Source organism: Oncorhynchus masou, chromosome 6, assembly GCF_036934945.1.
Source record: "Oncorhynchus masou masou isolate Uvic2021 chromosome 6, UVic_Omas_1.1, whole genome shotgun sequence".
NCBI classification, from domain to species: Eukaryota; Metazoa; Chordata; class Actinopteri; order Salmoniformes; family Salmonidae; genus Oncorhynchus; species Oncorhynchus masou.
This window is the reverse complement of record NC_088217.1, coordinates 59,215,789-59,229,905: the sequence shown is the minus strand read 5'-3', so window position 1 is coordinate 59,229,905 and position 14,117 is coordinate 59,215,789. Positions and strand designations below refer to the sequence as shown.

General features: G+C 41.6%; 1 protein-coding gene across 6 annotated transcripts in view; it reads left to right on the top strand.

Moving 5' to 3' along the window:
• Nucleotides 1–14,117, top strand: part of rbm39a (RNA binding motif protein 39a) — a 45,379-nt gene that overhangs the window by 16,688 nt on the left and 14,574 nt on the right. For 3 of the 6 annotated variants that reach the window (XR_010456061.1, XM_064969270.1, XM_064969273.1), the window contains 5 exons: nt 1,567–1,684; nt 2,026–2,184; nt 9,917–10,054; nt 11,682–11,747; nt 13,688–13,892. Coding sequence is in view for 5 of the 6 variants with exons in the window: in XM_064969270.1 (XP_064825342.1) it covers nt 1,567–1,684; nt 2,026–2,184; nt 9,917–10,054; nt 11,682–11,747; nt 13,688–13,892 (686 nt within the window). In the remaining variant the exon portion in view is untranslated. The remainder of the gene's footprint in view (nt 1–1,566; nt 1,685–2,025; nt 2,185–9,916; nt 10,055–11,681; nt 11,748–13,687; nt 13,893–14,117) is intronic. The other 3 variants (XM_064969275.1, XM_064969274.1, XM_064969271.1) reach the window with 3 other exon arrangements.

The window sequence follows — 14,117 nt, the reverse complement described above, 5'->3', positions numbered from 1 at the left end:
TTATCAGTATAAAAGACACCTGTCCACAACCTCAAACAGTCACACTCCAAACTCCACTATGGCCAAGACCAAAGAGCTGTCAAAGGACACCAGGAACAAAATTGTAGACCTGCACCAGACTGGGAAGACTGAATCTGCAATAGGTCAGCAGCTTGGTTTGAAGAAATCAAATGTGGGAGCAATTATTAGGAAATGGAAGACATACAAGACCACTGATAATCTCCCTCGATCTGGGGCTCCACGCAAGATCTCACCCTGCGGGGTCAAAATGATCACAAGAACGGTGAGCAAAAGTCCCAGAACCACATGGGGGGACCTAGTGAATGACCTGCAGAGAGCTGGGACCAAAGTAACAAAGCCTACCATCAGTAACACACTACGCCGCCAGGGACTCAAATCCTGCAGAGCCAGATGTGTTCCCCTGCTTAAGCCAGTACATGTCCAGGCCCGTCTGAAGTTTGCTAGAGAGCATTTGGATGATCCAGAAGAAGATTGGGAGAATGTCATATGGTCAGATGAAACCAAAATATAACTTTTTGGTAAAAACTCAACTCGTCGTGTTTGAAGGACAAAGAATGCTGAGTTGCATCCAAAGAACACCATACCTACTGTGAAGCACGGGGGTGGAAACATCATGCTTTGGGGCTGTTATTCTGCCAAGGGACCAGGACGACTGATCTGTGTAAAGGAAAGAATGAATGGGGCCATGTATCGTGAGATTTTGAGTGAAAACCTCCTTCCATCAGCAAGGGCATTAAAGATGAAACATGGCTGGGTCTTTCAGCATGACAATGATCCCAAACACACTGCCCGGGCAACGAAGGAGTGGCTTCGTAAGAAGCATTTCAAAGTCCTGGAGTGGCCAAGCCAGTCTCCAGATCTCAACCCCATAGAACATCTTTGGAGGGAGTTGAAAGTCTGTGTTGCCCAGCAACAGCCCCAAAATATCACTGCTCTAGAGGAGATCTGCATGGAGGAATGGGCCAAAATACCAGCAACAGTGTGAGAACCTTGTGACAACTTACAGAAAACGTTTGACCTCTGTCATTGCCAACAAAGGGTATATAACAAAGTATTGAGATAAACTTTTGTTATTGACCAAATACTTATTTTCCACCATAATTTGCAAATAAGTTCATTAAAAATCCTACAATATGATTTTCTGGATTTTTTATTTTGTCTGTCATAGTTGAAGTGTACCTATGATGAAAATTACAGGCCTCTCATCTTTTTAAGTGGGAAAACTTGCACAATTGGTGGCTGACTAAATACTTTTTTGCCCCACTGTATGTAGCATAAATGGTATCATAACATATGTCACCATACTGGGATTTAGAACGTAGGCCCACAGTAAATTTGACCGAAACTTGCAGACAGGAGCAAGCACAAGATTTTTGTTCTGGGTTATCCAGATTACCATTTTGCTGACAAAATATAGTAAAATAAATACACAAGTGCTTTTACAGTGCTTTTACTACTTTTACAGTGCTGATACAAGATTGGGGCCACTGGAAAACAAAAAATGGCTTTAACACATAAGAGTAATTCAATGCTTTGTTTCTACAGGCAGCCAATAGACAACCTGACTCCAGAGGAAAGGGACGCTCGCACAGTGTTCTGCATGCAGCTGGCAGCCAGAATCCGACCACGTGACCTGGAGGAGTTCTTCTCTGCAGTGGGAAAGGTGAGTGTCTTTACTTGTAATGTCATTGTCATTCTTGCCGAAAAAAAATGTGGCCACCAATTTGCTAAGCATTTGCACCAGGTGAGATGTTTGCTCCAGTTTTTTTCAGAAAGCTATTTAACACCAAAGTAAACATGAAACTTTGCAATTTACTATAGTTTTTTATTTATTTATTCTAACCTTTTAGTTCAAGCCTCAATATTTTATTTAGAAAAGATGGGTGTTAAAAATGTCAATGTATTTTGGTGTTATTCACAGCCAACAAGAGCAATGGATTTAGCAATGTCTTCTCTTCTTATGCTCCATCCATTCTAAAACAGATTATTTTGTTAATTTTCAAGGTGAGAGATGTGCGCATGATCTCTGACAGAAATTCGAGGAGGTCGAAGGGGATTGCTTACATCGAGTTTGTGGAGGCCAACTCGGTGCCACTGGCTATAGGATTGTCTGGCCAGCGACTTCTGGGGGTGCCAATAATTGTTCAGGCCTCACAGGTAATGGTTAGTAATCATCTCACAGAGATTTTATTCTTTCTATTTATTTTAACTAGGGCTGTCAATGTTAACGCGTTAATTACAGTTACATTTTGAAATCTTAATGCCGCAATTAAAAATAACACATTTAAAGAGCAACTGCCTCTCAAAAACAACTTCTCATTTAGAAAACTGCCTATGTGTCATCAATATGAGTCAGAAACATTTATTCTATCAAAATTGACTACAAAGTGTAAATAGAATAATTATATTGAATTCAAAACCGCTACTGGTCTTGACTGCTTCACAACATAAATGAAGGTTGTAATACCTGATCGTAATACCTGTGGTAAATTTGAGTTGACTTTGGATATTCTTATTGGGCTCGTTGGGAACCATTGGCAAATTACACAATGTACATGGGAAAATGTGTTAACTGTAAATTGTAGACATGCCTATACAAATATTAAAAGCATTTAATGAGAACTAAAAGGTGTGCAACATGAAAAGATTGTCTCAAATACATTTTAATTTATTGACAGTCCCTAGCCCCGGAGATGATCTATCCAAAGTTAAATTAATTTTGCCACGGTCACACACCAACCGGCTGAAGCTAATTGGCTAAATAATTTGGCTAACTTGTCCCACCTACGAACACACACATGAGTCACCCACATCAAACCACCCCCTGAATTCAGTCATGGCCACTAACTAGCATTTCTTAATTAACCAAATCTTAAACGAGGCCAAATCATGAAGTGCAGTCACCCTTTAATCACATATCAATTTTTTTAGACCACAGTCTGTTTCCGCACACATTCCTTTGAGCTCACACACTCTTTGCTCTCGACAGCTAGCAACCTTTCTTGTGGTGGAGAGACCATCCATTATGCGTGCAGCTTTCAGCTACAAATGTTAAGGAAAACTTACAGAAAGTTCAACCATAAACACTTTCTCGGGTACTTCTTTAAATCACAGCAAAAACATATTTGCTCAGAAGAAGCTAGTCAGTTATGCTAACATTAGCTAGCTGGCTAACCAAACAAGAATATTTAGAATGCCATGGCTGATTGCCTCTAGATTCAACACTAATTTCCCACAATGATTTGAATTAAAACAGAACTTCAATTCCATTTAGCTATTGTTTTTGTTGTCTCATTTCTAGTACAGTAGCAGCTTGTGACTAGTTCATGTTGGGCATGGATAAGAAGTAGCATAGGCAAGATCTAATAGCTGTATGATATTTTACATTTATATCACACCTGAGGCGAGTTCAACAAGGCTTCTGTTTGTGGTGAACATGTTGCCAGAGTAACAATTTCAGTTGAATGAACATTGCAAAATGTTATGGTGAAGCATCAAACATTTACTTTTTGTAAGGATTACTGTGACTTTTTAGCAACAAATTTTTTTTTCACCTTTATTTAACCAGGTAGGCAAGTTGAGAACAAGTTCTCATTTACAATTGCGACCTGGCCAAGATAAAGCAAAGCAGTTCGATACATACAACGACACAGAGTTACACATGGAGTAAAACAAACATACAGTCAATAATACAGTATAAACAAGTCTATATACGATGTGAGCAAATGAGGTGAGATAAGGGAGGTAAAGGCAAAAAAAGGCCATGGTGGCAAAGTAAATACAATATAGCAAGTAAAACACTGGAATGGTAGATTTGCAATGGAAGAATGTGCAAAGTAGAAATAAAAATAATGGGGTGCAAAGGAGCAAAATAAATAAATAAATTAAATACAGTAAGGAAAGAGGTAGTTGTTTGGGCTAAATTATAGGTGGGCTATGTACAGGTGCAGTAATCTGTGAGCTGCTCTGACAGTTGGTGCTTAAAGCTAGTGAGGGAGATAAGTGTTTCCAGTTTCAGAGATTCAGAGACAATGTTCAAACTGAAAATGACAGCGTAGAAGAGGGGCCTCTTGAACCTAGACTTGACGTTCTGGTACCGCTTGCCATGCGTCGTGCCCTTTTCATGACTGTCTTGGTGTGCTTGGACCATGTTAGTTTGTTGGTGATGTAGATACCAAGGAACTTGAAGCTCTTCACCTGCTCCACTGCAGTCCAGTCGAAGAGAAATGGGGCGTGCTCAATCTTCCTTTTCCTGTAGTCCACAATCATTTATTTTGTCTTGATCACATTGAGGGAAAGGTTGTTGTCCTGGCACCACAAAGCTAGGTCTCTGTCTCGTTGTTGTCAGTGATTAGCCATTTGGCCACTGTTGTGGCCAACTTACAATTTATTTTTTTTTACCTTTATTTAACTAGGCAAGTCGGTTAAGAACAAATTCTTATTTACAATGACTGCCGAGGAACAGTGGGTTAACGGCCTTGTTCAGGGGCAGAACGACAGATTTTTACCTTGGCAGCTCGGGGATTCGATCTTGCAATGTTTCGGTTACCGGCCCAACACTATAACCACTAGGCTACCTGCCGCCCCAACTTAATGATGGTGTTGGAGTCGTGCCTGGCTGTGCAGTCATGAGTGAACAGGGAGTACTGGAGGGGACTGAGCACGCACCCCTGAGCGGCCCAATGAGCGTGGCGGATGTGTTGTTACCCTTACCACCTGGGGATGGCCCGTCAGGAAGTCCAGGATCCAGTATCCAGTTGCAGAGGGAGGTGTTTAGTCCCAGGGTCCTTAGCGTAGTGATGATCTTTGAGGGCACTATGGTGTTGAACGCTGAGCCGTAGTCAATGAATAGCATTCTCACGTAGGTGTTCCTTTTGTCCAGGTGTGAAGGGGCATTACGGAGTGCAATAGAGATTGCATCATCTGTGGATCTGTTGGGGCGGTATGCAAATTGTAGTGGGTCTAGGGTTTCTGGCATAATGGTGTTGATGTGAGCTATGACCAGCCTTGCAAAGCACTTCATGGCTACAGATATAAGTGCTACAGGTCGGTAGTCATTTAGGCAGGCTACCTTAGTCCCTGTGCCCAATAACTTTATGGTGGCTGCTTGAAACATGTTGGTATTACAGACTCAGACATGGAGAGGTTGAAAATGTCAGTGAAGACACTTGCCAATTGGTCAGCGCATGCTTGGAGTACACGTCCTGGTAATCCATCTGGTCCTGCGGCCTTTTGAATGTTGACCTGTTTAATCAATAAAGTAAAAATTTGACGTACGTATCTGATCATCGTGCTTATTACTGGCAGATACAGATGTCAGAATCTCCTTTAAAGAGCCACAGGATGCCGCTTTAGTGGTTCCTTACTAGAAAATCAACCATTGATTAACAAAACATTTGTTGATGATCCTCGGATTCTATGGGGCGCCATCAAAGGTTTTAATAAAAACAACGCAACTGCATTTGCATCTGGGCTGAATCAATCACAGCTAAAGAAGATATCAGAATTGGAAAAGTTGTTAACAACGTTAGAGCATTCTCAACAAACACTTTTTTGGATTAGGTAGCTACTACTCTCTTCAAATTCGTGTCAGAACTAACTCTATTATTAAGACAGAGCGAAATTGCTATCCATCGAGTTGGACTCGCAGTAATGATCAGTTAGCGGATATTGCAACTATTGAATCTGATTCGGGTGAATTTTCAACCAAAGATTTTCCCGTTTCGATAAAGAATACACCTCTGATTGTAAATCCACACCAAGCCAGATATATCTTTTAAAAAATAATTAAGAACTCCTCTTCTCTCAACTGATGAAGCCGGTGTGCTAGGAGCCCAAATCTCTCTCTATGAACTCAAAAGGGCATTTGAAAACATGAATAAAGGCAAATCACCTGGTTGTGACTGTATTCCTCTTGAGGTCGATTTAAAATGTTGGGTTCAATTAGGTCCACTGTTACCTGACATTATTATTATTAGTATTTAACCAGTCAAGTCAGTTAAGAACAAACTCTTATTTACAGTGATGGCCTACCCCGGGCAACACTGGGCCAATTGTGCGCCGTCCTATGGGACTCCCAGTCACGGCCAGATGTGATGCAGCCTGGAGTCGAACCAGGTACTGCAGTGACGCCTCCTGCACTGAGATGCAGTGTCTTAGACCACTGCGCCACTCGGGAGCCCATAACACCACCATTAACAAAGGTTCATTTAGAAGGGCTTAAATACAGCACTAATTTTCGCCCTCTATCTTTGATGAACTTAAACTTTTATTTTTTTATTCTGTTGTCTCGAAGCTTACTTACCCAAATTGATACATCTGGACCAAAGCAGTTTGTTAAAAAAACGTATCCTCAGATAACAACCTTCTATTACATATCTTACATGCTTCATCAGAAACCAAAGCTCCTTGCGCAGTTCTATCTCTCGACGCAGAAAAAGCTTTTGTTAGACTAGATTGGTCGATTTTGGAAAGGTTTTATTGATATGATTAAAATACTGTATATTATGCCAATCCCACAGCCACAGTAATAACATGCAATACCTGCTCTATTAATTTCAGAATAACGAGAGTAAGGTGATCCCATCTTACCACTGCTGTTTTTATTGCCTATGAAGCCATCTCTACAAAACGGAATCCCAATCGGTTCCCATTTTAAATATTTGGGAATAGATATATTTCCTTCCTTTGATAACCATTGCCAGAAAGTTTAACAGCACGCTCAAATCAATTCAATCCGACCTCAGTAGATGGACTAATATCCCAGTTCTTTTACCGGCAGAACATTGTCAAAATAAATTAATCGCCACGGCTGAATTTCTGTTGTCTCCCCCTTCCAGCTATTGGGGTAAAATTCATAGTGCGGTTTCAAAATATATATGGCAAGGTAAGCAAGCCCTGATATAAAATTAACACATTTGAAAAGAGGTAGATGTGTAAGAGGACTATCTGTATCAAACTTGAAATTGTATTTCCAGGCACTAGCATTTCGTCCCATCCCAAATTGGTTTACAAATTATAATTTCGCACCCTGGCTGAGTATAGAGAGAAATATGTTGTCTCCTATTGCCCTGCAAGAGGTGGTCTTCACGAATATATCCCAATGTAAACTACGCTTTGGTCCTATTATTGCTCACACAATGTAACTGGGAATCAAAATTGCATGCCCATACTCCAATATTTCACAATAATGCCTTGCGATCTGGAGGGCAGCCTTTTGCATCCCCCAAATGGTCCATATGTGGAATCCGTACCCATGCCATTATCATGGACAGTATTGGTTTGAGAACATTCCAAGATTTGAAAGACATATACACCATTTCGGACTACAGCATTTTCAGATGGGATGGACTAAAAAGGGGGGGATTATTTATGTAAAATATTCTTTTATGGCATCATGCTCTCTTAGCATCTCTGTCCCCAAGATATGTGAGCTGTTGGTTATAAAAGTGGCCATAAGCCCCCAAAAAACTATCAAACTCCTCATTGATTGACCTTTTCCTGACTAACCGTCACCACTGCCCTATTGTTTGCTTTTGAGATACCAATTTGAAAAACGCTGACCCTCAAATAATTGTGCAGAGAATTAAAAACAAAAAAATGTATTCACCGCTCCAGGCTTTCCTTAATTATCTGTATTATTCAGAGCTTTTTTCTACTAACTACACCCTGTTTTGGAACTTGAATTTTTCTCATCCATTTTTACCTCTGGCTGATAAACATGCCCTGTTCAAAAATCAAACTAACTCTTGGTACTCTCAGACCTCCTCTTGATAAGGAATCAAGCCTGGGCCAAGGCTCAACAAACTGGCTAGTTGCTGATTTGCAGCTATTTAGGCTATTGAGAAATAGGAGCACTGTCTTGGTTAAACAGGCCAAATCATACAACTTCCTTAGCGCTATGACAGACTGTTAGTGATCCCTCTAAATTACATAAAGGGGTGCCCCAATGTTTGATACTCGGCCCACTACTGTTTACAATGTATATCATATACAGTGCCTTCAGAAAGTATTCGGACCACATTTTGTTACTTTACAGCCTTATTCTAAAATTCATTTTCATCAGCAATTGACACACAATACCCCAAAATAGCAAAGAGAAAACAGTTTTTTTTAGAAATGTTTGCATATGTATTAAAATCAAAAACAGAAATACTTATTTTATATAAGTATTCAGACCCTTTGCTATGAGACTCAAAATTGATCTCAGGTGCCTCCTGTTTCCATTGATCATCCTCAAGATGTTTCTACAACTTGATTGGAGTCCCCTGTGGTAAATTCAATTGATTGGACATGATTTGGAAAGGCACACACTTGTCTATATAAGGTCCCACATTTGACAGTGCATGTCAGAGCAAAACCCAAGCCTTAAGGTCGAAGGAATTGTCCGTGGAGCACCAAGACAGGATTGTGTCATGGCACAGATCTGGGGAATGGTACCAAAACATTTCTGCAGCATTAAAGGTCCCCAAGAACACAGTGTCCTCCATCATTCGGATCCACCCCTTTTTTTAAATTTTCACCTGAAATGACATACTCAAATCTAACTGCCTGTAGCTCAGGACCTGAAGCAAGGATATGCATGTTCTTGATACCATTTGAAAGGAAGCATTTTGAAGTTTGTGGAAGTGTGAAATTAATGTAGGAGAATATAACACATTAGATCTGGTAAAAGATAATACAAAGAAAAACACATGCCTTCTTTGAAATGCAAGAGAAAGGCCACAATGAATTATTCTAGCCCAGGCACAATTTAAACTTTGGCCACTAGTTGGCAGTAGTGTGTGTGCAACGTTTAAGACCGATCCAATGAACTATTGCATATCTATTCAAAATGTTGTATCAAGACTGCCCAAATGTGCCTAATTGTGCCACCAAGACTCTTCCTCGAGCTGGATGCCCGACCAAACTGAGCAATCGGAGGAGAAGGGCCTTCGTCAGGGAGGTGACCAAGATCCCAATGGTCACTCTGGCAGAGCTCCAGAGTTCCTCTGTGGAGATGGGAGAACCTTCCAGAAGGACAACCAAGTCTACAGCACTCCATCAATCAGGCCTTTAGGGTAGAGTGGCCAGACGGAAGCCACCCCTCAGTAAAAGGCACATGACAGCCCTCTTGGAATTTTCCAAAAGGCACCTAAAGACTCTCATACCATGAGAAACAAGATTCTCTGGTCTGATGAAACCAAGATTGAACTCTGACCTGAATGCCAAGCGCCACATCCCTTGGAAACCTGGCACCATTCCTGCGGATCAAGGGAAAGATGAACGGAGCAAAGTACAGATAGATCCTTGATGAACACCTGCTCAGGACCTCAGACTGGGGCGAAGGTTCACCTTCCAACAGGACAATGACCCTAAGCACACAGCCAAGACAACGCAGGAGTGGCTTCGGGACAAGTCTCGGAATGTCCTTGAGTGGCCCAGCCAGAGCCCGGACTTGAACCCGATCGAACATCTCTGGAGAGACCTGCAAAAAGCTGTGCAGCAATGCTCTCCATGCAACCTGACAGAGCTTGAGAGGATCTGCAGAGAAGAATAGGAGAAACTCCACAAATACAGGTGTGCAAAGCTTGTAGCGTCACACCCAAGAACACGCGAGGCTTTACTCTCTGCCAAAGGTGCTTCAACAATGGGTCTCAATACTTATGCAAATGTGAAAATTACAAAGCAAATAAAAACGTGTTTTCTTCACCTATAATCAAAATATATTATACCTAATTAGCTTCAAATTTGAACTTGAATTTCTTAAATTTCTTATGATTAATTAATTAAGTTATGATTAATCTCTGCGGTTAACTCTGTTTATTCTTTTAAATAATTTGACAGCCTTTTATTTAAACAGCCTGAGGCAATCTGCACCGTTTCCCTACGTTCACTTTGTGTGTGCTTTCTTTAGGCTGAGAAAAACAGGGCTGCTGCCATGGCCAACAACCTGCAGAAGGGCAACGCTGGCCCGATGAGACTCTACGTCGGATCCTTACACTTTAACATCACAGAGGAGATGCTACGAGGAATATTTGAGCCCTTTGGAAAGGTGAGAGGCGTTGTACAATGTACCATAGGCGTTGCATAAATGTCAAATTTGGGGAAGCTGTTTTTCCACACACACCATATGCATTGCATGCATCCATCACATTTGCAGACTAACATAAGGTAAAATGCCTAATGTGATGAATAGATTTGTGAACCGTAGGCCAAGTAATTGTTATAAGTATATATAACTCAATGAATGTTTGCAAAAATTACTGTTCTGAACAGAATGCAGGTGAGCGATTGCAGGGGTTAAAATTCTCCATCACTGCAATAAAAATCTCTGGGGGGTGGTTTAGAGATGACATAACCTAATCCAGAAGCATGTCTGTTCTACGAAAAATATTCCCAAATATTCCCATATTCTTCTCTGTTAAGCTGTGTGCACTGAACTGACATGCGTGACTGTTACTGACGAACAGCTCTTTGCGCAATACCAAGTGTCGGCTGGAGTGGTGTAAATCTCACCGCCTTTGGACTCTGGAGCAGTGGAAACGCGTTCACTGGATGGTGATGAATCACGCTTCACCATCTGGCAGTCCGACAGATGAATCTGGGTTTGGCGGATGCCAGGAGAATGCTACCTGCCCCAATGCATAGTGCCAACTGTAAAGTTTGGTGGAGGAGGAATAGTGTTTTGGGGCTGTTTTTCATGGTTCGGGCTAGACCCCCAGTGAAGGGAAATCTTTATGCAACAGCATACATTGAAATTCTAGACGATTCTGTGTTTCCAACTTTGTGGCAACAGTTTGGGGACGGTCCGTTCCTGTTTTAGCATGACAATGCCCCCTTGTTCAAAGTGAGGTCCATACAGAACTGGCCTGCACAGAGCCCTTACCTCAATCCCATCGTACACCTTTGGAATGAATTGGAATGCCAGCTGCGAGCCAGGCCTTACTGACACCACGATGTTCAGAAGAAGGGAATGAAATAGTCTATAATGTGGCACTCAACCCAACTGTGTAGCCTACTGCAGCTGCTTGCAAAGCAATTCAAAGCCACTACTTTTAGCATTCAGGTAAGAATGTAACTTTCCAGTGCTACTATTTTTGCCATGTAATGCTGTTATTAAAACAAAATCAGACAACCCCATAGTAGAGTAGTTTACCTATTTACACAGTCGGCTTGTTGTGTGTTCTGTAAGATATATTCCTCTCCAGGCGCATTCAAGTTACAATAGGGAGGCGAACCTGCATTCTGACAAGCAGTTAATGCACAACAATTCTTAATAAATGTACAAAATGATCCTCTTTCCCTAAAAGCATGATAGTCATCATCACTTTCTTACATGGAAGGGGAGGTTAACCCTGCTCCGTGTTTTGCATTGAGCAAACCTAGAGCTGAGCAGAAGCGTTTATTAGGATATGCATGCAGGGCCTGGGAAAAATAAATATTTACCCATTTCATCCAATTCTATGTCATTTCACATGACTGGAGAAATTAGCATCTTTTTAATACCACAACATGACTGAAAAGACAGGCTACCCGACAAACTGAGATAAATAAAAACAACATTGTCTTGAATGCAACCAATTGCGTAGTCCTTCAAAAAGAAGGGGGAGACAGATTATAGGTCTACAATACATCAGTGCTATGTAGACTTTAATCTGTAATCCATTTCCTTCCACCAGATTGAGAGTATTCAGCTCATGATGGATAGTGAGACGGGGAGATCCAAAGGATATGGCTTCATCACTGTAAGTAGCACATTCAATCCAGTCAATGGATGCACACAATACTACGATTATTGTGAATACTCAGAATAATGAAATTGTTCGATTAAAACATTTACATGCTTTGCAAGTAGAACAATTTCCCTTACAATCCGATTTCCATGGACATATATTATAATCTGATGGGAAATAAACGTTATATCACAACGACCATATTGTTAATGACTGGGAATTCCCAGGGATCTCATTATACGATGTTATCACGATAATTAGGTGCGGATACGATATATATTGTGATTCTATATGCATTTCAATTCTATATGTACACTATTTATACAAAAGTATGTGGACACCCCTTCAAATTAGTGTATTTGGCTATTTCAGCCGCACCCCTGGCTGACAGTTGCACACGTGCGATCTCCATAGACAAACATTGGCAGAAGAATGGCCTAACTGAAGAGTTCATTGACTTCGAATATGGCACCGTCATAGGATGCCACCTTTCCAACAAGTTAGTTCATCAAATTCCTGCCCTGCTAGACCTTACCCGGTCAACTGTAAGTGCTGTTATTCTGAAGTAGAAACCTCTAGGAGCAACAACAGCTCTGACCGCGAAGTGGGAGACCATACAAGCTCACAGAACGGGGGTGCTGAAGCGTGTAGCGCATACACATCGTATGACCTTAGTTGCAACACTCACTAACGAGTTCTCAGACTGCCTCTGGAAGCAATGTCAGCACAATTACTGTTCGTCAAGAGCTTAATGAAATGGGTTTCTATGGCCGAGCAGCCATACACAAGCCTAAGATCACCATGCGCAATGCCAAGTGTTGACTGGAGTGGAAACACGTTCTCTGGAGTGATGAATCACGCTTCACCATCTGGCAGTCCAACAGAAGAATCTGGGTTTGGCAGATGCCAGGAGAACGCTACATGCCCCAATGCATAGTGCCAACTGTAAAGTTTGGTGGAGGAGGAATAATAGTCTGGGTGCTGTTCTTCATGGTTCGGGCTAGGCCGCCAGCGAAGGGAAATATTTAAGCTGCAGAATACAACGACATTCTAGACTATTCTGTGCTTCCAACTTTATGGCAACAATTTGGGGAAGGCCCATTCCTGTTTAAGCATACCAATGCCCCTGTGCACAAAGTGAGGTCCATACAGAACTGGCCTGCACAGAGCCCTGACCTCAACCCCATCAAAGACCTTTGGAATTAATTGGAATGCCGGATGCGAGCCAAGCCTAATCGCCCAACATCAGTGCCGACCTCACTAATGCTTTTGTGGCTGAATGGAAGCAAATCCCCGCAGAATTGTTCCAACATCTAGTGGAAAGCCTCCCCAGAAGAGTGGAGGCCATTATAGCGGCAAAGGGGGACCAACTCCATGATTTTGGAATGAGATGTTCGACAAGCAGGTGTCCACATACCTTCGTCATTGCAATTCAATACTGCAGTTTTAGTGCGATTCAGTGTTCCGAACATATTGCTTGTGCTCATTGTGGTTCAACCATGTGCCAACATTATAAGCAAGAAAACATTGAATGTTGGGTTCAACTTGGCTTTCCATGGAATGCGTTCTATTATAACATTAGCTAACGCTACTTGGACAGTGTGTTTGTGTCAGGAGCACCTTCCAGTATAAAAAAAAAACGCCAATAATGCATGTAGTCCATTTTTAGAGCCCACATTATTCTGACATATTTTAGAATGTAGTTATAATGTGGTTGTCAATGCTTAATGCCATTGGGAAGACAATTCATTATTGTTATTGTTAATGCATACTTTTTTGAATGCATTTTTTGGGGAGAGTGCTTTTTCTATATTACTACAATTAAATATAAAATTGAGGTCCTTGAAAATGACAATTAAGTGCTTAAGAAACTCCTTGAATTTGACTCTTCAATGTCTTTATGAATCCTGATTGGTGTGCATGTAAACATAGTCAATTCATTTTCTTTCCAGTTCTCAGACACAGAGTGTGCCAAGAAGGCTTTGGATCAGTTGAACGGCTTTGAGCTGGCTGGCCGGCCGATGAAGGTGGGCCATGTGACTGAGCGCACAGACGCCTCCAACGCCAGCTCCTTCCTGGACAACGACGAGCTGGAGAGGACAGGCATCGACCTGGGCACTACTGGGCGCCTGCAGCTCATGGCCAGACTGGCTGAAGGTAAAGCCAGAGAGAGCCCAGGGCCTGTATTCACAAAGAATTCTGAGGAATCATGTAATGATTGGTTCAAAATGTACAGAATGAGGATCTGCAAGGAAAGGGAGATGGTCATGTCATTTGTAATTGATGAAAGCAATGTCAGCACAACAATAATTTAAACATTTCTCAGTGTTTTAGAATTAGTTGCTTATTAGGCCTGACGCTGCTCCTCATCTCTGATTCTGA